This window comes from Nematolebias whitei, chromosome 17 (assembly GCF_014905685.2).
Source record: "Nematolebias whitei isolate Nwh7 chromosome 17, NemWhi1, whole genome shotgun sequence".
Lineage (NCBI taxonomy): Eukaryota > Metazoa > Chordata > Actinopteri > Cyprinodontiformes > Rivulidae > Nematolebias > Nematolebias whitei.
In genome coordinates, this window is record NC_056514.1 from 3,091,236 (window position 1) to 3,114,863 (window position 23,628).

General features: G+C 44.6%; 1 protein-coding gene across 1 annotated transcript in view; it reads left to right on the plus strand.

Annotated features, from left to right (window-relative positions):
- The window catches only part of ipmkb (inositol polyphosphate multikinase b), a 39,663-nt gene that overhangs the window by 14,046 nt on the left and 1,989 nt on the right, over window positions 1-23,628 (plus strand). Inside the window, exons 2-5 of the mRNA XM_037691716.1 lie at window positions 3,704-3,789; window positions 13,873-13,969; window positions 18,735-18,907; window positions 21,722-21,803. Of these exons, the coding sequence (XP_037547644.1) occupies window positions 3,704-3,789; window positions 13,873-13,969; window positions 18,735-18,907; window positions 21,722-21,803 (438 nt within the window). The remainder of the gene's footprint in view (window positions 1-3,703; window positions 3,790-13,872; window positions 13,970-18,734; window positions 18,908-21,721; window positions 21,804-23,628) is intronic.

The following is a 23,628-nucleotide window of genomic DNA, read 5'->3' on the forward strand; positions in this document are numbered from 1 at the left end:
AAGGTGAGGGATGTCATCATGGAGACTGATGAAACAATGGTCTCTTTTGATGTCACATCACTCTTTACGTGCATTCCTGTTGATGATGCAGTAGAGGTGGTCAGTTTAAGATTAAAATCAGACACCACTCTGAGCAGCAGGACCACGCTTTCCACAGAACAACTGTGTCAACTCTTGAAACTGTGCGTGCAGTCAACCTACTTCACATATGGGGAGCAATATTATAGGCAGAAACATGGGTGTGCTATGGGGTCTCCAGTTTCTCCTATTGTTGCCAACCTGTACATGGAGGAGGTAGAAAAGAGAGCCTTGACGTCCTTTTCAGGGACACCACCAAGTCATTGGTTCAGGTATGTTGACGACACCTGGGTTAAAATTAAATCTCAGGAAGTCCAACATTTTACTGACCACATCAACTCTGTGGATAAATACATCAAGTTCACACGAGAAGATGTAAAAAATGGCAAGTTGGCTTTCTTGGACTGTGAGGTCTCAGTCTCGGATAGAGGACATTTGCAAACCGAGGTGTACCGCAAACCCACCCACACAGACCAGTATTTGCAGTTTGACTCCCATCACCCTTTGGAGCACAAGTTAGGAGTCATCAGGACTCTGTACCACAGAGCAGACAGCGTCCCCACTAGCTCAGGAGCCAGGCAGAAGGAGAAATCCCACACAAGACAGGCTCTAGAGCAATGTGGATATCCTAACTGGGCCTTCCTGAAAGCAGAGAAGAAACCCAAACAGGACTCCAGTCAGCCATCAGGTGAAAAGGAGGAACCCAGACCCAGACCGGTGGTCATTCCGTATGTTGAGGGGGTATCAGAGAAACTGAGACGTTTATTTTCTAAACATAACGTCCCAGTGGCTTTTAAACCCCAAAATACATTACGGCAAAGACTGGTTCATCCCAAAGATCCAGTCCCCCGGCACAAACAGAGTAATGTTGTGTATGCTGTTCAGTGTCAGGAGGGCTGTGATCAGTCTTACATCGGGGAAACAAAACAGCCACTGGCCAAAAGGATGGACCAGCACAGAAGATCAACATCATCAGGCCAGGACTCTGCGGTCTACACTCATCTCCTGGCCAGCGGTCACTCTTTCAAGGATGAAGATGTTCACATCCTGGACAGAGAGGAACGATGGTTTGAGAGAGGAGTAAAGGAGGCCATCTTTGTGAAAAGAAACCGTCCATCATTAAACAGGGGTGGAGCCTCCGGGTTCAACTGTCCCCCTCTTACAATGCTGTGATTGCTAGTATCACTCAGCCCTCTGTGAACAGTAAACAGCCATCAGGTGCTAATGATCCATTGTTATGCTGATGGTCCTTCTTGAGCATGTTATCAGCTGGTTTTGGTTGTCAGCAGCAAAACTGGTTGATCCACTCTGAGAAGATGCTATTTAAGAGACTGAGCTGAATACAGCACCTCAGACTGAGGAAGTCTCTTGGATGAGAGACGAAACGTTTCTAGAATTTTTTTTGCTTTGTTTTGCTTTTGTTTTTTTGAATGTCCAGAGGACCAGATTGAACTTTTTTGGAAATAAGACAATGGTATTAAGAAATGAAACAAAAACAGCTAGGTTGTAAAGTGATAATAAAATACACAAAGTACAACATGAAATTTTATTTTTTCATTTAGCCTTTATTTATCCAGGTAGTCTCATTGAGCCACGAGAACTCATTTTCAAGAGAGACCTGTTTAGGAGCAGATGGGGGGGTGGGGTGGGGGCTAAGGGCCTTGCTCATGGGCCCAGAGTGGGGCGAAGGAGGGTGGGGGCAGGCGTGGGTGTTTCACCTACCCCACCCACAATTTTGATGTTGTCGGGGCCGGGGCGTGAACCGGCGATCTTCGGCTCACAGGCCCACCTCTCTATTCCAACTGTTTCAAAAGTAATCTAAGAAAACCAGCAAACTGAATCAAATCTTTGCTGTGATGTATTCATTTCCCTCTCCTGAGCAGCACTTTGGTGACAGTCGAAAGGAAAGAGCCACTTTTAGCAGGAAACCCCTCCAGCAGAGCCAGTCTCAGGACGCACAGCCGTCTGCCCCTCCAGCTGGGACTTGGAAGAACAGGAAGGAGACGTAAACAAACCCGGATACTTTCTATGGGAAGAATAATTTTTGATTTGCCCCAGAAAACTTCTGGTATATTTGACTTGGTTTATTTATTTAATTATCTATTTATTGGCTGTTTTTAACTATGGTTTACTGTTTATGAAACATAAACATTTATGTATAAATTATGATTATGATAAATATTGTTTTTTAGCAGCACAATTAAGCTACCTAAAGGTCATTGGTGTGTTGAAAGTAGCTTTTAATTGATAATTGATAAGTTTTAATTTTAGAGCCAAATTAGTGTTAATAAAACAGATTATGTACAGTGATAAATTTCTAGCCAAAACCCAATGTTGAGTACTAATATTCAGTGGTGGGCACAGCTAACCAAAGAGTTAGTTTCACTAACCACTAATTTGCTAACTAAAAATTTTTGTTTCACTAACTCTAAACAGATTTAAACAAAAACAGCAGAAGCTACCACTAAAGCTCTAACTTTAATCACACACTGCTGCTGAAGACCGTAATGTGACAACGCTGTAAGTGAACGCAACTCAAAACGCTTCATAAATCACAAGTAAAGCGTCCACGTCCTGTTACAAGTGAACTTTCAGAAATAAGTCCGGTCCATCGGAACCAAAAAGGCTGTGCTGAAGCAGAGCGATGCATTCAATGTGCGTCGGACATCTCCCTCGTGTCATTTACTCAAGTGAATCGGCTCACTTTGGTGACACTCTTTGTGGTTAACTACTTTTATAAACTAACTGCAAAGTTGCTGTGTGTCATCTTCAATATTCTGTCGGTTATAAATCTGTTTGTATTCAAGTAAAGATGTGCAAGATGTGTGAGAGTCGCATCCTTGTCAAAGAGATTGATGATCTCAATGGATTTGTTCCTGGTAAAATAAAGTAATAAAAAATAAAATAAAGCCCTGCAAGGTTTATTATGTCCGGGTGCTGGTTACCTTTGCTTAGCGCTGTACAGCATCTCTCTGTGTAAATCACCGTTCTCCTTTATGCTTTTAGTGCGGACGACTGTCTTTTCTAAAACATTTCATACTTGTCTAACAAGGTTAAGAGGATGTTTACACGGCACGTGTTTTGAGTGAAACCGCACCTTTGTCACTGGTTCTGCTGTTCATTTATACAACACAACACTAGTGCCCCCCCCCCCCCCACACACACACACACACACTTTGAATCCGGAGGTTTCTCCACCCACCTCAGAGTGGAGGTTTTCGGGAGACCTCCCGCTGATCTTGTAAACATCTCCCGCAGAGATATTGTGTTAAACTACATGTGCACGCGCAGCCCGACGGCATGTTTTTATCAACAACAATGGCGGCAGAGTATAACTTGTATTGTTTTCTGAGCTATGATTGATGGAATATATTCTGGGTCTCGTAGTTAATCTACACCAGATTATAGCTGCCGTGACCCACATCTGTGTTGGGAAGAGACGCCCGTCGCATCCAGTTCTAAGATCTTTGTTCATTGAACGAGACGGGCAGATATTTCACACTGCACTGTAGCATCCTAAACGTGCTCAATAATAACAGTTTATTTATTTATTTAAACTATTTTTCTTCAAATTCTATGTTTTTTCTATGGCTTTAATTCTTGTGCCATCTTGGTGTTTTTGTAGGAATTTTGCAGCATCCAGATGGGACAGTTCTGAAGCAAGTCCAGCCTCCACCAAGAGGACCACGAGAAGTTCACTTTTATAACATGGTAATGTCCAAAAATACATTTCATGGCAAATGTTTTAGTTTCTATGTCTTTAATTACATCTTTTATTGGTTTTAAGTTAATCATATGTTTAAAGTAAACTCTACCAGCTCGTAATCAGCTCGTGTTACAGAATTTATGAGTTGTGTAAAATCAAAGTTCAGTGTAGAACCAGTCGAGCAATTTCAAAGAAACCTCACCTGAAAATATTGTACATCGTGTGACAACCTTGCTTTTTTCTTTAGCAGTTTTAAGATATGCCTTTAGTGTAAATTCATTTTTTCCAATACCACAAGATGTTTCTTTCATACCATTCCTGTGACGCAGTTTGCTTACCAAGATGTCAGAGATGGTGTGGATAGTTTTCTGCTCTTGCATCGCTCCTCCTCCCCCACCTGGAGCTATAAACTGTCAGCGGTAATTGAGGAAGGAAGTTACCTTCATTTTTTCCTTATTTGAAAAAGATGAAGTCAGCTGTTCAAAACTGTTTCTTGTAGGAAACTAGAGACTTTACTTGTCTAACGAGGCGACTACTAGAGCCTGACCGATACGGACATTTTATCTATCACAGATACGATATTAGGAGGGAAAGGTGCCCAACAATAACGGAAATAATGGCTGAAATTTTTTGAGCTTTGTCCAACCCCAAGAATCTACCATGAGTAAACAGTGAGTGGAGCGGGACTTGTTTATTTAGTGCAACTGTTAGCAACCATGAAGCTAAGCTAATCAGATCCATACGTAGACCCAGTAGGTTAGTGGTGCACTGGTCATAAAAACAGTCTTCCTAACATGCGTTCACATTTTCTATCCTCCACTATTCACAATAAAGTTATCAAGTGTGTTGCATAAATATAAATTAAACAAAGAAACACCCTCACTGTTCATTGTTTAAACAGTCAGACACGTATAGTGAGGGTCAAATTTTTATTGACCGCAAAAGGTTTCAGACAAACTATGCATTTCATTGAGGACAGCAAAGATAACATTACTAACACTGATATTTAACATTACTAACACCGATATTTAACATTACTAACACTGATATTTAACATTACTAACACTGATATTTAACATTACTAATACTGATATTTAACATTACTAACACTGATATTTAACTTTACTAACACTGATATTTAACATTACTAACACTGATATTTAACATTACTAACACTGATATTTACCTCTACGTTACATTTATTGGATACATTTTACAAGGCAATAGCCTATGCTAAATTATCTAAACATTAGCTTGCTAACTTGAGAGGCATGGCGCTAATGACAAGCAAGTTGGAGGATTGAAGAGAAAGTATTTATTTTTTATTTTTTGTGGTTTTTATTTACAGATCAGTTAAAATAAACTTGCCATGCTCTGTTCAGCAAAATATGGTACACAATATTGTTCCCTGCTTCGGCTGTGCTGAAAGTGAAACTTAAAGTGAACGGCCATGACTTGAAAGTATTCTTCATGCGCCCTCTGCTGGATACATTGTACAATTACGGCTGGTTCCAGCATTTTAGGGGTGAAAATTAGAAGTTTTTATACCTGCTCATAATAGGACAATTATCACCAATACCGATATGTCTCCAAACACCTATTTTGGCCTAAAATATCAGGCCTACTTATAAACTGGTCGGGCTCTAGTGACTACCATCTGTTTTATGGTAAGAGTTTTGAAAAAACTCATAGCTTGTTGTAAATGTTTTAACATGTTTATAAGTCTAACAAAACGCCACCTGCATGTTTCTTTCTTAAAATAACCCAGATAGTTATTAGGAACATGCAGTGTTTTTTTTTTTTTTTTTTAAATATTCAAAGTCTAACTAGAATGGGTAAATTCAAAAAATTATTGCATCCATCAGTCGTCTTTTTTTCTTTCTTTCTTAAACTGGCACTTGACAGCGACAAAACAAGCAGTTCTATTTCGTATAGGCTTTGCCCTTTAAGAGCTGTCGCTTAGTGGGGTTTATCCCGTTATGCGAAGCATTGCACTGAAAAATTTAGTCCACGCCCACCTGCTGTGTGGGCCCCACCTGGTCCGTATAAATTACGTTAAGAGCGGGAAATCGGCTCCCATTTTTTTCTTCAGCAAGATAATAGCACTGTCAGAAGAACGAAGGAGGAAAGTTGTGTAGATGACCAACCTTTGTTAAGAATGCTTGGTCGTCCGGTGAGTTCTCCTCCCCGAGGAGAAGCTGACGAGCAGTCTTATTTCAAGGTAAGCGCCGAGGAATATTTCTCAGTGACAGGTCACTACACGCTGGACAACGCCATCTTGTAATTTTCCTCTTCTCGCCGACCCTCGGAGCGAATCGGATGGTTCCTCCGGGACAGGCGGCGCTCAGCTGCAGCCCCCCGCTGCTCATTCCCTCCTGGAGAGCGTAGTGTCGGTGGAGGGGGGCTGAGTGAATGCTCACCCCATCCCACCTTGTTTCGCATCGGCGATCACACCGCTCCCGGCCGACGGCACCCTCAGGGGTTGCCCGGCATAACCCAGGAGGCGGCTGACACGAAGGGACCTTTTTTACGTCCCACGCCTTTCCCGCCAGTTCGGATGATCCTGCGGGAAGGTTGTTTACTGGGTTCCATTCCGGCTCACCGTCTTGATCCACCTGGCCTTGTTTTCCCAACAGGACGTCCTACGGGCGAGGCCACAGACGGTTTTTTCCTGGTAGATTGGGGGGCCGGTCTCCACAGTCCGCACCCGTCTCCAGAGCAGGGGTTCACTGAGCGTAAAGTCCCTCCGTGCCCCCTGGAGCCGAGCCTGATGGAGGCTTCATTGGAGCAAGATGTCGAGGTGGACCAGCGTCCCGTGCCTCCGGTTAGCGTAACCAAGACGGTGACACCGCTCTCCAACTGAGCTCACCAGCATGTGTTCCACACGGCCGCAGCGAACAACACGTTACGCTGTTGGCGTACACGTTCAGAGGCGGGAAGAGACGGTGGCCCTCTGTCCTTCGGCTCGCTCCGCTCTCGTAGCGGCTGCTTGCTAACGATGCTATCGGTCCCTGCAGTATGCTCCGTCTACAGGGCAGCTGACGTCACCCTCAACCAGTGCGCCTCTTTTGCTGTCTGCCGCCCTGCATCGCAGCCGGAGAACGAGGTCCCAGAGGTTTTCCTGGCTCGTCACTCCACCTTCCTCTCAGGAGAGCTGCAGAAGCTTTGTTGGAGGTCCTCTTTTCATCAGCGAGAGATCATTTCAAGATGCTCCACGGCTGCACAACACCTCCCCAGCTCTGCTACGCCAGCCCCTCCCATCAGACGTCCCCGGCATCCGGAAGTTCATTTTTTTCCCGGACTTCGCCAACAGGGGGCCCTCCAGGACAACAAACAGAGCTCAAGGGAGGATAACCAGTTGCCGGGTTGCTGGAGGTGTGTTGATAACGATGTGAAATAAACATCATTTTATGATGAAGTGTCCTTTAGCCAGGCTGTCGGCATGGATTATCTGACAAGCGGCCCCATCACACACACTCATCACCAATGAGCCTTTTTAAGGTTGTTTTTCATTCACTGTCAGCGGTGCCGATACGCGCTCCCGCGGCATGAAAGCGCGCACGCAGCTCTCAGCGCCCGCCGTTAACGTGAGACCGCGGTACGAGCACAGCATCATATCTCGCTCTCGGCAGGAGCGACACACATTTTTCATCGCAGTGGTGTCAAACGCGCGCTCCCGCGGCGTCAGCAGTTTCACAAGCCTCACAGCAGCTCTGCTCCTGCATCCTCGAAGAAGGTTTTCTGAATTAATACTGCAGCTCGTGGAATCACTCAAAAGTTCACATGACTCGCAGCCAAGAATGAACGTGTTTCTGCAGACCGAGCCAGTGGTAGCCTCGCTCCACCGATGCCGCGCGCTGCTTCCTGACCGCACCAGTGCCAACGCTCGCCCCCGCGGCAATCCTGGCTTAAGGCGTCGCATGAATGAGGGCGTGCACACACAACTCTTCAGGGCACGTCGGCTCATACGTGCACCCGCTTCCCGAGCATTTACACGGAGCAGCTGCACACAACTTGAGCACAACACAGATGAGCTGTTTCCTGCAGCATCAGCAACACACAACGATTTGCATGCTCGGGGACGCGCGTGTTTTTTCTTTCTCACTCAGCGCGCACCAGCTCACATCAGCATGCATGTGAGTTTCACAGCATAAATGCGTGCCCGCTTTATAACTTATAAACAGGTGGCAATGAGCGCGCGCTCCAGACGGATGGGCGAACCGTTTTCATCCGGGGATTCACGCTGCAGTACAGCTCAAACCCCGGTGTGGAGGAACTCTGTGACGTTTTCTGTCATTTCTGAACATATCTCGTCCCCTCTCGCAGAAGCTCAGGAAATTCTGTTTTAAATGTAATTTCTAGAGTCTCAGAAGGAAAGGAAAATGCAAGGTCCCTCTCTCATCACTTCCTGGTCCCAATGAACTGGAAAGATGAGATTTATTCTAGATTGTCAATTTTCTGAACTGTGAGAAACAACACTCCATTATGCGCCTGAGCCGCTCTAATTCTGCTTTATCTGGACACCTGCTGCTGCTGAGCAGTTTGTACAGACAGGTGGCAGCAGTGCAACTCACGTGAACCGGTTGAGTGATATCAGTTGTTTTCCGTCAGCAGACCTACGTCACACATGTCAGTTTCTCACAGAGGCACACACATTTAACAAGCTGTGGGGCCACTGTGGTTCTCCACACAGTAGCTCATTTAAATGTTTTTGGAGTGTCGCACGGGATCTTTGAATGTGACTCAACACTGACCTTGAGCTACAGAATCATCAGGGTTTTTTGATTCACACAGTAAGTGACTGTTGCATACATACTGGCAGGAGATGTATGCGCTCAACCCATGTGCCACATTGTGAGACAGATGCTGTGTGGGGCACACCCAATCTGCTCTCCATTGGAGTAGGGTACATCTCATGTATTCCGAACAAGAGGCGGATGTGATGTCCAAAGACGGTCCTTTGCGGCACGGGGACCTGGGACCTTCCACCCAGAGCTATGGCTCAGACACGACAGAAATCCTGCCTGCGCCTGTGGACGTGTAGCAACACGAGAGAACGCTCAATGTCAATTATAATTATCGTGGAGCCACGGGACGATCCACCACTGGTTGGACGTGCCTGCTCACAGCCTGTGGTCGTAATGCTTTTTCACCTTCTTCTCTCCCTCTGATATCACGGTTTTCTGAACCGAGCTCAGGAGGAGGGACTGGCAGCTCCTCTGCCCCAAGTGCGTGAACGCATCATGGTTCCCAGGCCTACGACAATTGTTATCAGGGCGCTCGTGGAACCTGCCGTGGAGGGAGGACGTTCTCCTCCAGGCGGGAGGAACGATCAGGAGTTAATCAGAATAGGCCAGCACCTGTGGTCTGGCCGCTGTGCGGATCTTTTTGAGGAGATGGATTTCTCTCAAGATGTAGTGCGTACGATTCAGGATTCACATGATGCAACCACCACAGCGCTGTTCACATCAAGTGGTCAGTTTTTTCAACGCTGCTGTACAGAGAAAGGCGTAGAGGCCACTTCATGTCCACTGGACGACATGCTGTCCTTTTCTGCAGCAGTCGATGGACAGAAATCTGGTGTCCAGCACGATTATCGTATGCTGCAGCCATGTTTTCTTCTTGTCTCAAAGTGGTCGGAGACAGAACAACATTTAATCATCCTCTGACGGAGCATTTTGACTCAGATTGAAATAGCAGCTGTGGGCCTGTTTGTGACACGAGAAAATGCTCTGTGTCAATTATGCGTTTCTTTGAGCTCACGAGACGAACCACCGCTCGGGGTGGATGCGTTTGCCCACAGCCCATGGCCCAAAATTCTTCTGTATGCGTTTTTTTCTCCACCTCCTCTGATTTTACAGTTCTTGAACCGAGTTCAGGAGGAGGGATTGACGGCTCTCCTGGTGGCCCCGAACGCGTGAGCGCACCATGGTTCCCAGTCCTGCAACGCCTGCTGTCGAGGCGCCCGTGGAAACTGTTGTGGAGGGAGGATGCTCTCCTCCAGGCAGAAGGAGCGACCAGGAGTTACCCAGAAATAGGCCAGCACCTGTGGGTCTGGCCGCTGAACGGATCCGCTTGGAGTGAATGGGTCTTCCACAGGATGTAGTGCGCACAATTCTGTTTTCATGTGCTGCATCTACCACAGCGATGTACACATCAAAGCGGACAGCTTTTCAGCGCTGGTGTACAGAGAAGGGTGTAGAGGCCTCCTCATGCCCATTACATGGCATGCTGTCCTTTCTGCAGCAGCCGATGGACAGAAATTTGGCGTCCAGCACGATTAAAACGTACGCTGCAGCCATCTCTTCCTGCCACGAAGGTTTCGGAGACAAAACAGGTTTTAATCATCCGCTGATTAAGCGTTTTTCTAAAAGGTGTACAGAGACGCAGGCCTGTTTCACACCCACTTGTTCCACAGTGGGATTTAATACTGGTCCTGCAGGTCCTGATCAAAGCTCCATTTGAGCCTCTGGATCAGGTTCCACTTAAACTCTTGTCTCTTAAAACAGCCCTGCTGCTGGCTTTAACATCCGCTAAGAGAGTGAGTGATTTATCTGCCCTCTCTGTCGCTCTGTCATGTCTTAGAATTCAGGCTGACGGCAGCTCAGCTGATTTAAGATCAAACCCAGATTTTATGCCTAAAACATCACGAGCTCTTTTAAATCAAGAGCGATCTCGTTGGAGGGGTCCCCCCCTTCACACACAGATCAGAAGAAGTAGCGTCTTTTCATCTCCTCTGTCCTGTGCGGGCGTTGACGTGTTACATAGCATGCACAGCTGCAATGCGTCAACATTTGTTTGTGCATTATAGAGATGCATCTGCAGGTCGCCCGTTATCCACCCAGCGCTTGTCACACTGGCTGTGTGAGGCCATTTCTGAAGCCTACAGAGCTTCAGATTTAGAGCCTCCTGTCAACCTCAGAGCACACTCGACCAGGGGTATCGCATATTCGACTGCTTTGCATAATGGTATGTCAATGCAGGACTTTTGCACTGCGGCCGCGTGGTCAACACCCTGCTCATTTGTTCGCTTTTATCTAGGTGATGTGACGGCTCGTTCCATGACACATTCTGTCTTTAGTGTTTTACAGAATGAATATTGTTTTTTCATGGAACTCTGTTTTACTCACATCTGTCTGCATGCATTACAGTGTGAGATGTTATCAGTCACAAGTTGTGTCTGTTATTTTGGTTCTATTGTCACTAATCAGTTCACGACTATTGTTACTAATCAATTCATTTGATTAATAATCAGCTCTCCTGTTATTATTAATCTGTTCATACGGTTCAGCCGTAAACCGGTTGGTTCATGGCTCTTTTCAGTTTTTTTCCCCTCCCCATTGAAGTTTTCCGGGGCGTTCATGCATTCAGAACGCATAGTTACACAACATGCGTCTGTGCATGGCACACATAATTACGCAATGCGTAATTACGCACATGGGGAGCTGAGTGACAAGACGTTTTTTGGGCAAGCTTCTGCTTCATACGGTGTTCGAATGGACCCAGTGAGGCTAGGACAACATCCGCTTTGCCCTTAACCCACTAAGCGACAGCTCTTAAAGGGCGAAGCCTATACGAAATAGAACGTTGGTTACGCACTGTAACCCCAGATTCTGAGTATAGGCGTAGCCCTTTAAGTGTCGGGCCTCACTGGCTCCTAAATGGCTGAAGAAAAAGCTATTTGGGAGCCGATTTCCCGCTCTTAACGTAATTTATACGGACCGGGTGGGGCCCACACAGCAGGTGGGCGTGGACTAAATTTTTCAGTGCAATGCTTCGCATAACGAGATAAACCCACTAAGCGACAGCCTTAAAGGGCTACACCTATACTCATAGAATCTGGGGTTACAGTACGTAACCAACGTTTTTATTTATTGATTTTATGTTTGTCTAGATGCTCTATTTTAACACCAAACACTTGCCACCTTACTCTCCTTCTGGGGACAAACCAAACGAAAACAATAACACTGAGCATCGCTGCATCTTTCTGCCTTCATAGTTTGTTTTGAAAGGATTATAAAATGGAAACTATTTAAAGAAAAACTGAACTGTTGCCAGACAAACTGGAAAAATGTTTTGATTTAAAATGCACATTTCTGCTATTTCTTCTACGGGGCAGCTGTGGCTGAGTGGTTAGAGCAGTTGTCTTCCAATACAAGAGTTGGGTGTTTGATTCCACCAGCAGTCACATGTTGGAGTGTCCCTGGGCAAGACACTGAACCCCTCATAGCCTCTGATGTGTGTCCCATCGGTGTATGAATGTGACAAAGCTCTGATTATTTTTTTTAGAGATCTAGTAGAGTGCTGTATGAATGAGTAAATGAGGCACAGATTGTAGTGTAAAGAGCTTTAAGTATCCGGATAAGATAGAAAAGAGATGATGTATACAGTGCCTTGCGAAAGTATTCAGCCCCCTTGAACTTTTTAACCTTTTGCCACATTTCAGGCTTCAAACATAAATATATAAAATTTTAATTTTTTGTGAAGAATCAACAAGTGGGACACAATCGTGAAGTGGAATGAAATTTATTGGATGTGTCAAACTTTTTTAACAAATAAAAACTGAAAAGTGGGGCGTGCAATATTATTGGGCCCCTTTACTTTCAGTGCAGCAAACTCACTCCAGAAGTTCAGTGAGGATCTATGAATGATCCAATGGTGTCCCAAATGACTGATGATGATAAATAGAATCCACCTGTGTGTAATCAAGTCTCCGTATAAATGCACCTGCTCTGTGATAGTCTCAGGGTTCTGTTCAAAGAGCAGAGAGCATCATGAAGACCAAGGAACACACCAGGCAGGTCCGAGATACTGTTGTGGAGAAGTTTAAAGCCGGATTTGGATACAAAAAGATTTCCCAAGCTTTAAACATCCCAAGGAGCACTGTGCAAGCAATCATCTTGAAATGGAAGGAGTATGAGACCACTGCAAATCTACCAAGACCCGGCCGTCCCTCTAAACTTTCATCTGGACCAAGGAGAAGATCACTGTTCAGCGATTTGTAGACATACATGAGTATTTTGAACTGGATTCGAAAGTGAACCGGTAACCAGTGCAGTGAGGCCAAAACTGGTGTAATGTGCTCTCTTTTGCCTGTACTGGTTAAAAATCGGGCTGCTGTATTCTGGACCAGTTGTAGTCGTGCAATGGAGGTCTGACTGATACCAAACAGGAGTGAATTGCAGTAATCAAGCCTAGATGTAATGAATGCATGTATTACTGTCTCCAGGTTATTTTTGGACAATATGGGCTTCAGTTTAGACAGTCGCCTCAGTTGGAAGAAGCTTGATTTTACAAACCTGATAGAGACAAACCCCAAGAGACTTGCAGCTGGAACTGCAGCAAGAGGCGGAGCTACAAAGTATTAACGCAAGGGGGCCCAATAATATTGCACGCCCCACTTTTCAGTTTTTTATTTGTTAAAAAAGTTTGACACATCCAATAAATTTCATTCCACTTCATGATTGTGTCCCACTTTTTCTTGATTCACAAAAAATTAAAATTTTATATCTTTATGTTTGAAGCCTGAATTGTGGCAAAAGGTTGAAAAGTTCAAGGGGGCCGAATACTTTCACAAGGCACTGTGAATACAGGGCATTTACCATTTACTAATTAAGTAAATGGGCAGTATGTGTTGTGTCAAAAACAGTCCCCTGATTGAGAAAAGCACCACCAAGAAAAAAAAAAGATTGTGGCGGCATTCATGCTTGAAATTCATCCACTTCACTTAGACTTAAATATTTGGAAATCACTGCCCACCCCTAAGAAAGAGACGTTGCTGTGCTGCACTCGGCTCTACTGAAAAATGTTCAGCAGCTTAGCTATGGCTTCTTCACTGACTGAGAATAAAAAAAGGATTTTGGAGTGTTGAACTGGTCAGTCACTGGCCATGCTGAAACTGGCTGGTTCCAGTCAACAGCCACCATTAATCAGTGCATGTCTAATAAAGTTTAAGTACAATAGTTCTTGGAGTAAAATGATATTGACATATTAATTCAGATAAGGTTTGGATTGGAGCCACAAAGAAGCACATTGATGCATGAAGTTGAGATGTACCTCTGATAGTGTTTGTTGTGTGTGTATTGTAGGTGTTTGCAGAGGACTGCTCTGATCCGTGTCTTCTAGACCTTCAAAACCATATTCCCAAATATTACGGCACCTGGTCTTCACCTGACAGCCCTAAAGGTAAGAGAGCCAAACTGTCTTTGTCCTGCTTTGTCTCGCAGGGATAAAATTAGTTTGTAAAAAGCCCCTCCCATTTTCTGTATTACAACGTAGAATTAGTAGTACCAGGGATTTAAACAGTAATTTTACAAAAAACTTGATGTATCTGCGTTGTCATTTCATACATATCGTTGTGGAAAACAGACTTGACACAAGGAATCTAGATGAGACTTGATTAGGAAAACTAGAACAATGTGAAAAAGTAATACTTTTATTTTGACTTTTTTTTAATAGACTGTACAAGTCCATCCAACATTTTTCAGTCAGGTCATCTGGACACTTTCTTTTTTTGTGCTGAAACGTTTCACCTTCCATCCAGAAGGCTTCATCAGTCAAGGAAACACACAACAAAACTGATCCTTCCTCCAACAGCTTACTCCAAAGTGGAACAAACCAGACCTGACTGAAAAATGTTGGATTTTATACCTGGATTATTGAGCATGGACTTTATTGTACAAGTCTATCTTTTATCTTTTGTCTGCAAGTCAGTGTAATTTTTATTTATTTAATTTTTTAACACATTCACCACAGTATCATTAACCCAATAAAGAGGGTGTTGCTCCAGTCTGCTGAGCTGAAAGGCGAAGCTCTGGGATTACTAGTCTGTTCATGCTCCAAACCTTATTTCATGACCGAAACATAAAACTCCAGATACAAGCAGCTGAAATAATCTACCTTCATATACGGGTTCAGCCTTAGTGGTGAGAGGCTCTTTTACAAGACGCCTCAGGCCAGGGCTTAGACACCCTTAGCTGCCTCCGTGTGAGCTCTGAATGGACCGAGGCGGTGAGGGGGTTGACGTGAACCCACCTGTAATTTGCCTTTGTGTCACGAACGGAGCGAAACGTTCGCCATGTGAAAAGGTTAAGCTGCTTCCACGGCTCCGCGTGATGAAGTGACGACATTTGATTTGTGTAACCAGCTATTTGCAGAATTAAACAACGGTTATTTTCAAGGGATTATGGGGAGTGGTGGCACAGAGGTTAGAGAATGTGGGCCTGTGATCGGAAGGTTGCCGGTTCAACTCCACGTACCGACAACAGCAAAATGTGGGTGGGAAAGGTGAAGCACCCACACCTGTCTCCACCCTCATTTGCCCCACCCTGGGCCTTTGAGCAAGGCCCTTAACCCCACCATCTGCAAAAAGATGGCAGCTCTCTGCTCCACACAGAGGCTGTGGTAGCTCGGTGGTCTGTGGTTGCATCAGGAAGGACATCCAGCAGAAAAACAATCACCAAGTCTTCGCACAAGTTAGTTCACTGTGGTGACCCATGAAGAAGAGAACGGTCAGAAGTAGAAAAAAATGTATATATATATTTTTTTTTTCAAGGGAAGATCAGTGTTGATGCACAGCAACCTTGCATTTAATACAAAAAAACAAAAAGTTATCCACAAAGAGAGTTGCTAAACTCAATTTGTCGTGTCATTTTGAAACTGATATGTTAGATGTTAGTTGCACGTTTATTACGTTGTGTTCTGCGAGGCTCGCTTCATTTCTGAAAGCTCCTTCGTACTGTTGGAGTAAAGTTAGTACATCTGATCTTGAAATGAAAATCTCTTAAATCTGGAGCACAGAAACGTTTTTAACCCTAATATTTGAAATGAATCAGAAACTCTGCTCTGTAACAGTATTTAATGTCAGTCTACAAGGACCTCAGTGTTTTGTTGTAAAACTCATGAAACTCTTAAGTTTGCATTTTCAGATCATTTGATTTATAAAAATATAATGACCATGAGAGGAAAAACGTGAAAATACAGAATAACAATCAGCATTTTTTATAAAGCTGATGAACACTTAATGTCTCAAAATACACAAAGTAAATTCAAGAGTTTTAGTTAAAAAAAATATTTGCATAAATATGAGACAAAAACAAAACTTACTGGTCAAGATTATTATTTTTATTATTATTATTATTATTATTATTATTATTATTTGAATGAAAAGAAAAAGGTTGTACTGCATTAACTTCAAAACCGAGTCGAAAATACAGAATTATCACATAAAACAGCAATTCTGCAGCTGTGCTTTACAAAAGCATCCATCCATCCATCCATCCATTTTCTTCCTCTTATCCGGGGTCAGGTCGCGGGGGTAGCAGCCTAAGTAAGGAGGCCCAGACTTCCCTCTCCCCAGCCACTTGGTCCAGCTCCTCCGGGGGAATCCCAAAGCATTCTCAGGCCAGCCGAGAAACATAGTCCCTCCAGCGTGTCCTGGGTCTTCCTCTGGGTCTCCTCCCATGGGACGTGTCCGGAACACCTCACCAGGGAGGCGTCCAGGAGGCATCCTAAACAGATGCCCGAGCCACCTCAACTGGCTTCTCTCGACGTGGAGAAGCAGCGACTCTACTCTGAGTCCCTCCCGGATGATCAAACTTCTCACCATATCTCTAAGGGAGAGCCCAGGCACCCTGTGGAGAAAACTCATTTCGGCCGCTTGTATCTGAGATCTCGTTCTTTCGGTCACCACCCAAAGCTCATGACCATAGATGAGGGTAGGAACGTAGATCGACCGGTAAATTGAGAGCTTCGCCTTTTGACTCAGCTCTCTCTTCACCACAACAGACCGGTATAGCGCCTGCTTCACTGCAGACGCTGCATCTATCTGCCTATCAATCTCTCGCTTCATTTTTCTCTCATTCGTAAGCAAGACCCCCAAGATACTTAAACTCCTTCACTTGGGGCAGGACCTCCTCTCCGACCCAGAGAGGGCGCTCTACCCATTTCCGGCTCGAGACCATGGCCTCAGATTTGGAGGAACTGATCCTCTTCCCGCCCGCGTCACACTCTGTTGCAAATTGTTCCAGTGAAAACTGTAGATCACGACCTGATAAAGCCACTAGGACCACATCATCTGCAAAAAACAGAGACGTGATCCTAAGGCCACCAAAACGGATCCCCTCAACACCTTGGCTCTGCCTAGAAATTCTGTCCATATAAGTTATGAACAGAATTGGTGACAAAAAGCAACCTTGGCGGAGTCCAACTCTCACCGGGAATGAGCCCGACTTACTGCCGGGCAATGCGGACCAAGCTCTGACACCAGTCGTACAGGGACCTAACAGCCCGTATCAAAGGGCCTGGTACCCTTTGGTACCCTATGCCTACTCCCGGAGTACTTCCCACAGGGTTCCCCGAGGGACGTGGTTGAACGCCTTCTCCAAGTGCACAAAGCACATGTAGACTGGTTTGGCAAACTCCCACGCACCCTCCAGGACCCTGCTGAGGTTGTGGAGCTGGTCCAGTGTTCCACGACTAGGATGAAAACCACACTGCTCCCCCTGAATCCGAGGTTCCACTGTCTGATGGACCCTCCTCTCCAGAACCCCTGAATAGACCTTACATGGGAGGCTTAAGAGTGCGATCCCCCTGTAGTTGGAACACACTCTACGGCCCCCCTTTTTGAATAGGGGGATCACCACCCTGGTTTGCCAATCCAGGGGAACTGACCCCGATGTCCATGCAATATTGTAGTCGTGTAAGCCAACACAACCCCCTGGACATCCAGAGCCTTAAGGAACTTCGAGCGAATCTCATCCACCCCCAGGGCCCTGCCACCGAGGAGCTTTTTAACCACCTCAGTGACCTCAGCACCAGAGATTGGAGAGCCCGACCCAAAGTCCCCAGGCTCTGCTTCCTCAGTGGAAGACGTGCCGGTGGGATTGAGTAGGTCTTCGAAGTACTCTGCCCACTGACCCACGACATCCCGAGTTGAGGTCAGCAGCACACCACCCCCACTATAAACAGTGTTGGTGATGTACCGCTTCACCCCCCCGCCCCCCTGAGACGCCAGATGGTGGACCAGAATCGCCTCGAAGCCGTATGGAAGTCATTCTCCATGGCCTCTCCGAACTCCTCCCACCCCCGAGTTTTTGCCTCAGCGACCACCCGAACTGCATGCTGCTTGGACTGCCGGTACTTCTGGGGTTCCACAGGTCAAAAAGGCTCGATAGGACTCCTTCTTCAGCCTGATGGCATCCCTCACTGCCGGTGTCCACCACCGGGTTTGAGGGTTGCCACCGTGACAGGCACAAACAACCTTGCGGTCACAACTCTGATAAGCCGCCTCGACAATAGAGGAACATAGCTCACTCAGACTCAATGTCCCCCACCTCCCCCGGAACGTGTTTCAAGCTCAAGGTGGGAGTTAAAGCGCCGTCTCACGGGAGACTCTGCCAGACGTTCCCAGCAGACCCTCACAATACGTTTGGACTTGCCAGATCTGACTGGCATCCTCCACCACCATTGGAGCCGACTCCCCACCAGTTAGTAGTCAGTGGACAGCTCCTTCCCTCTCTTCACCCAAGTGTCCAAGACATGCGGCCGCAGCTCAGATGAGACGACAACAAAGTCGATCATCGAACTGCGGCCTAGGGTGTCCTGGTGCCAAGAGCACATATGCGCCAAAATCATTATGGAGATTAAACATAATTTGTGTCAGAGCTACTCTGTAAGCAACAAGGTTTCTGAGAGACAAAATAAACCAACACGATGATAAGTTGTTAAATCAGTTGCGTACAGAGAGCTCTCATGTTTAACAATCCACATTAATTTTTGTTGAAGTAACCGTGATGATTCTGAGTTTTTTTTGATGAACTTCTTGAGCTACTTTCTGTAGAGTTTAACTTGTGTCGTGAGCAGGAAGACACATCTCAGTGGGAGTCAGACAGTTGTGAACAGCAGAGAAGTGTGTGATTCAAGTCATGACTCTTCTCTGTCACTGATGCAGACCTTTACCTGAAGCTGGAGGACGTAACGAGTCGATTTGTCAGGCCTTGCATCATGGATGTGAAGCTGGGCCAGAGGAGCTACGACCCATTTGCCTCACAGGAGAAACGAGAGCAGCAGATCAGGAAATACCCACTGATGGAGGAGATTGGTTTCCTAATCCTCGGCATGAGAGTAAGTTGACATGTTGGGCTCATATGTTGCATCTTTAGTCTGTTAGTTTAAAGCAGTGGTTCCCCAAGTGTGTGGTGCACAGTATGATTTGGGGGGGGGGGGGGGCACTGCTAATGTAACAGATTAATAATATTACTCTAAGTGATGCTTCAAGTTCCACCAAATCAGTCATGATTTGAATCGGTTAACTTTTGTATTAGCAGCTACTTGTTTGAGCAGAGCAGTGAATATGTCCTACTGCACTTGAACGCAGCTCACGCAGGTTACATAGCCAGGAGCATTCACAGACATGCCAGATGCTGCTTTGGCCTACCGGAGGTAAGATGATGACCTGGGTCCTGATAGAATACATTTTTCTTGCTTGAGTCAGAGTCAGAGATTCTTTATTGTCATTCGCACCTCATGTGGTGGCGCGAAATTATGCACACGAGGTCCCAGTTACATCCAACAATAAAATGTAAAAGAAAAACAATGATGACATCTAAGATATGAACTAAGAAAAACATCAACTAAATATACACTAAGCACTCATAACATAAAAACATTACGTCGAACAGCAGCACGAACATGAATATGAGTCTGTGTGAGCAGATGAGCACACATGAACACATCAACTTGAAACAGATCAGCAGCAACATTGAAACAGATCAGCAGCAACATTGAAACAGATCAGCAACAACATGAAACAGATCAGCAGCAACACAATGTGATTTTTCACAGTGATTATTCTGGTTAGAGATTCATGAGTCTAACAGCCTCAGGGTAGAAGCTGTTCCTCAGTCTAGTGGTTCTACACTTAATGCTCCTCAACCTCCTTCCTGAGGGGAGCGGGGCAAAAAGTGTGTGTGCTGGGTGAGTGTGGTCCTTCATGATGCAGGTGGCCCTCTTCCTGCATCTGGAGGTGTAGATGTCTGTGATGGTGGGGAGGCTGACTCCAACATCTTCTGTGCAGCCTTCACCACTCTCTGCAGAGCTTTTCTTTGTGCAGCTGTGCAGCCTCCACCACTCTTCACCACTTGATTCACGTGTATAAATTGTACATATGTACTTGTGTGTTGTTTCTTTGACCACAGAATGTTATCTGGCCTATTTGAGCTGAAATATGTTATTTGAATGTATAGTAAGCTAATGCTAGCTTGTGTGTCACAGTTTTGCTATCACTAGCTTAATTTCGTGCCAAGTGTTGTGCCTTTTTTAGTTTTACGGATTTTTCTTTATTTTGTATCTTAACAAAATAAAGAAAAATCAAAACAGATAACAGATCTGTAACAGATCAAATTTAGATTTTCTTGGTTTTCAGATTTTCTTGTAAATCGAAGCAGAAAAAGTTTGGACACCACTGGTTTAAAGGATGGATGTAATGTTTGGTTTTGTACTTTGGGTTTATTAATATTTTTTTTAATTCTCTAAAAAAAAGAAGAATCTATACAGAACAGCCTAGATTTTTATTTCTCCATGTTTTACTGACATTATGACCTACATATATTTTGCATCAGTTTACAGCTTTTTCTTGTGCATGCTCTTACATACATGCTCTTACATACATGCTCTTACATACATGCTCTTGTTAAAACAACCAATTTAAGAACTTGCACTAATGATGCAGGTGCTTTTTAAACTTTTATGACAGCCATAACTGCCAACTATAGCATACCCTGAGGGCTCTTATCATCTGAGCACACGGAGGAGGCATCAGTATAAAAACATGGTCGTTATTTTCTAAATGTGTTTCTTGTAAATTTATTCTGACACTGGAAGAGGAACTTTATGGATAAGTTCCTCATCCTCTGGTTCCGTGGCATGAAACAATTTATGATTTATTTATCCGTCTTTTGTTATAATAGGATTTTGTATTAAATTACTTTAACATTTACATTACATTTGAATAAAGTAGATGCAGTTTCCTGCATTTTGGTGTATTTTAACAGGTTGTTAAACTTCTACGTTCATCTACATTTGTAAACACTCCACTTCTGTTAAGCCCCCCCCCCCCTTTTTTTTTTTGACAGTTCCATCAAGTGAGTCTGGCTCGAAAGCGAGCCCACTCTGTCCGTTTGTTGTCTGACTCCACATATGTGAAACCTCCAGGCTCTTGCTCACGTACGACAAGCCTGCCTGCTCAGCACTCACCCCACCGCTCTTTCAAGATTTCTTTAAGGGTGGACGCAGAAATGCTTCATTTGAAGAGGCCGATCGTATGCTCGTAACTTGTGGCTGTTGTGTTTAAAATGAGTGTTTATGTAATTATTGTCAGTTTACATATCCAGTATAAGTTTTATTCATTCAAGACGGTCATATTTGTCCATCATTTTATTATTAGTAAGTCTGACAGTTACCGGATCCAAGCAAACATTTACCGGAACACACCCTGTCAAAATAAGAGAGTTCCTGGATTCTGTTCCGGCAAGATCCGGCTCAAATTAAGTACTGTGGTAAGGCAATAATTTTGGTTTTATAAACAATGTCCATCAATCTATTCCCAAATCTATCCATCAATCAATCAATCACTGTTCAAGAGGCGGGGTAAACCCTGAAGAGATCCAGTATATGACAGGGACACATACAGACAACCACTGGCTCATGTCAATTTAAAGTCACTAATTAATCTCACATTGGCGTTAGGAATGTGGGAGGGAACCAGTATATCTGGAGAAAACCCTCACATGCACAGTGAGAACATGCAAACTCACAGAAAGGACCCAGCTGGGAATTCAACCCAAGACCTTCTTACCAGTGCTATATCAATGGCATCACTGTGCAACCCACCAGAAACTAAGCTATGTAAATATTAGATGTTCCTCTTGTTTTTTTCAGGTATATAATGTGCAGAGGGACACCTTTGATTCCTATAACCAACACTATGGAAGGAGTCTGGTTAAGGACACGGTTAAAGATGGTATGTATGTTCATTTGTGCTTGTGTATATTTTAAACATGCTCATTAAAACTAAAGATCAGATCAGAAGTGGGGTACTGTGAGAAAATTATGAACAGTTCTTATTTTTAGGGATGCACAATATTATCGGCACGGTATCGGACGATATTAGCATTAAAGTTCAATATCGGACATCGGCCATTCCATTAAAATAACTCGTCGATATAAAAGGCGTTTGCGTGCAGCACCAGCACAACACGATGATGTCACGTGCACCTACCTGATCTCACGGCGGAGAGGAAAGTTCAAAATGTCGGCGGTGTGGAAGTTTCTTTTCTCGTTGGTGAGGATGTTGGATTCTGAAGATTTATGGACCACGTTCTCTACATGGTCCCCAGTCTGAGATATTTTTCTAACGTAACCTTACTGGAGTTACAAGCCGTCATTTCTGGCGTCACTGGGAAGCTAACAGCTGATAGCACTTGGGTGAGTTTTACCATTTGGACATTTGGACGTGGTGTTAGCCCCGTTAGCATGATCAGTCTCACAGCACCATGGATACACAAAACTTTGAACTGAAAGAGTCTGTCCTTCATGCACAGAGTGCAGAGGATCCACACTGCAGCTATAGGAACCTGCAACAAGCCTCCACAGGTGAGACAGCATCGCAGGTGATTAATGTTAATGAACAACATTTAACACTTTTCATTCAATAAAAGTTAAAGTGCTGTGCAGATCATATGGCTGTTATATGTCACCAGATCTTACAGCTGTTGCACAGCTTTTGTAGCAAATAAGCCAAAATAAGATGCTATGTTCTGACAAAGGAACATATATTTAAAATATCTGTATCGAATATCAGCCAAAAATCTAATATCGTGCATCCCTACATATTTTGCATCTTGTAGAAAGTTGTCTTAACAATCTTTTGATTAGATAAAAAAAATTGTATTTTGACCAAATGAACATGTAGCACAGAGCAGTCCTTACGTGTACTTGGTACCAGGCCACCTTAGGCCAAATGTTGATGATCAACTTTGCAATTGTGTCGATGGAACTTGGGTTCGATGTTTTGGACACTGGTATAAAAAGGGCATTGTCAGCTTTTCACCACTTGGTAGTGAATTGGAACTGGTGACAAGCAGGAAGGTTGGGATGTCTGGGAAGGTTACCAGACAGACCCAAACAAGTAGTGAGGGTAAACTGGGAACATCTGTTGCAGCTCCCTGTCCAAGAGATCTTCAATTTACACCTTCAAGAAAAAAAAAAAAGACATGTCCCAGGGTTCAGGGACATTAATGGTTATGTTCAGAGCCTCTTTTGCAGATGCACCTTCCAGGGCCTGTGGCCTGAAGGGTTTTGGTGTCTGTCATGGTGGCAACCAGTGTTGGTGGAGGCCATCAAGCCAAAATAGGATATTTTTAGGGTGACTGTTCCAGAGGACTTCAAAAGCAGCTGATGGTATAATATGGCCAGAAGGACTACAGCATCTGTGGTTGTGGATGCCAAAACTGTGATGTAGAACAAATTCAGAGAGACGATGAACAAGGAATTTCATTTAGCTTCAAGGAGGTTCCAGCAAACTGTTTGTGACTTGGAAAAGGAAAGCGAGCCCTGTACCAGTTTGTGCTTGGTTTGGATAGGAAACATCTGACTCGGACTGGGGATATTGTTGTACAGTGGAAGGAGCACCTCGGTGATTTTCTTAAATGGGTCATCATGCCTACGAATGAGGAGGCACAGTCTGAAGACTCATTGTAAGACAAATCCATTACTTTGACAAAGGTTGCTGAGGGAGTTTAAAAGCCCCCGTTCTCAGGGTGGAAGGGCTAGTTGAGGTTCGTCCT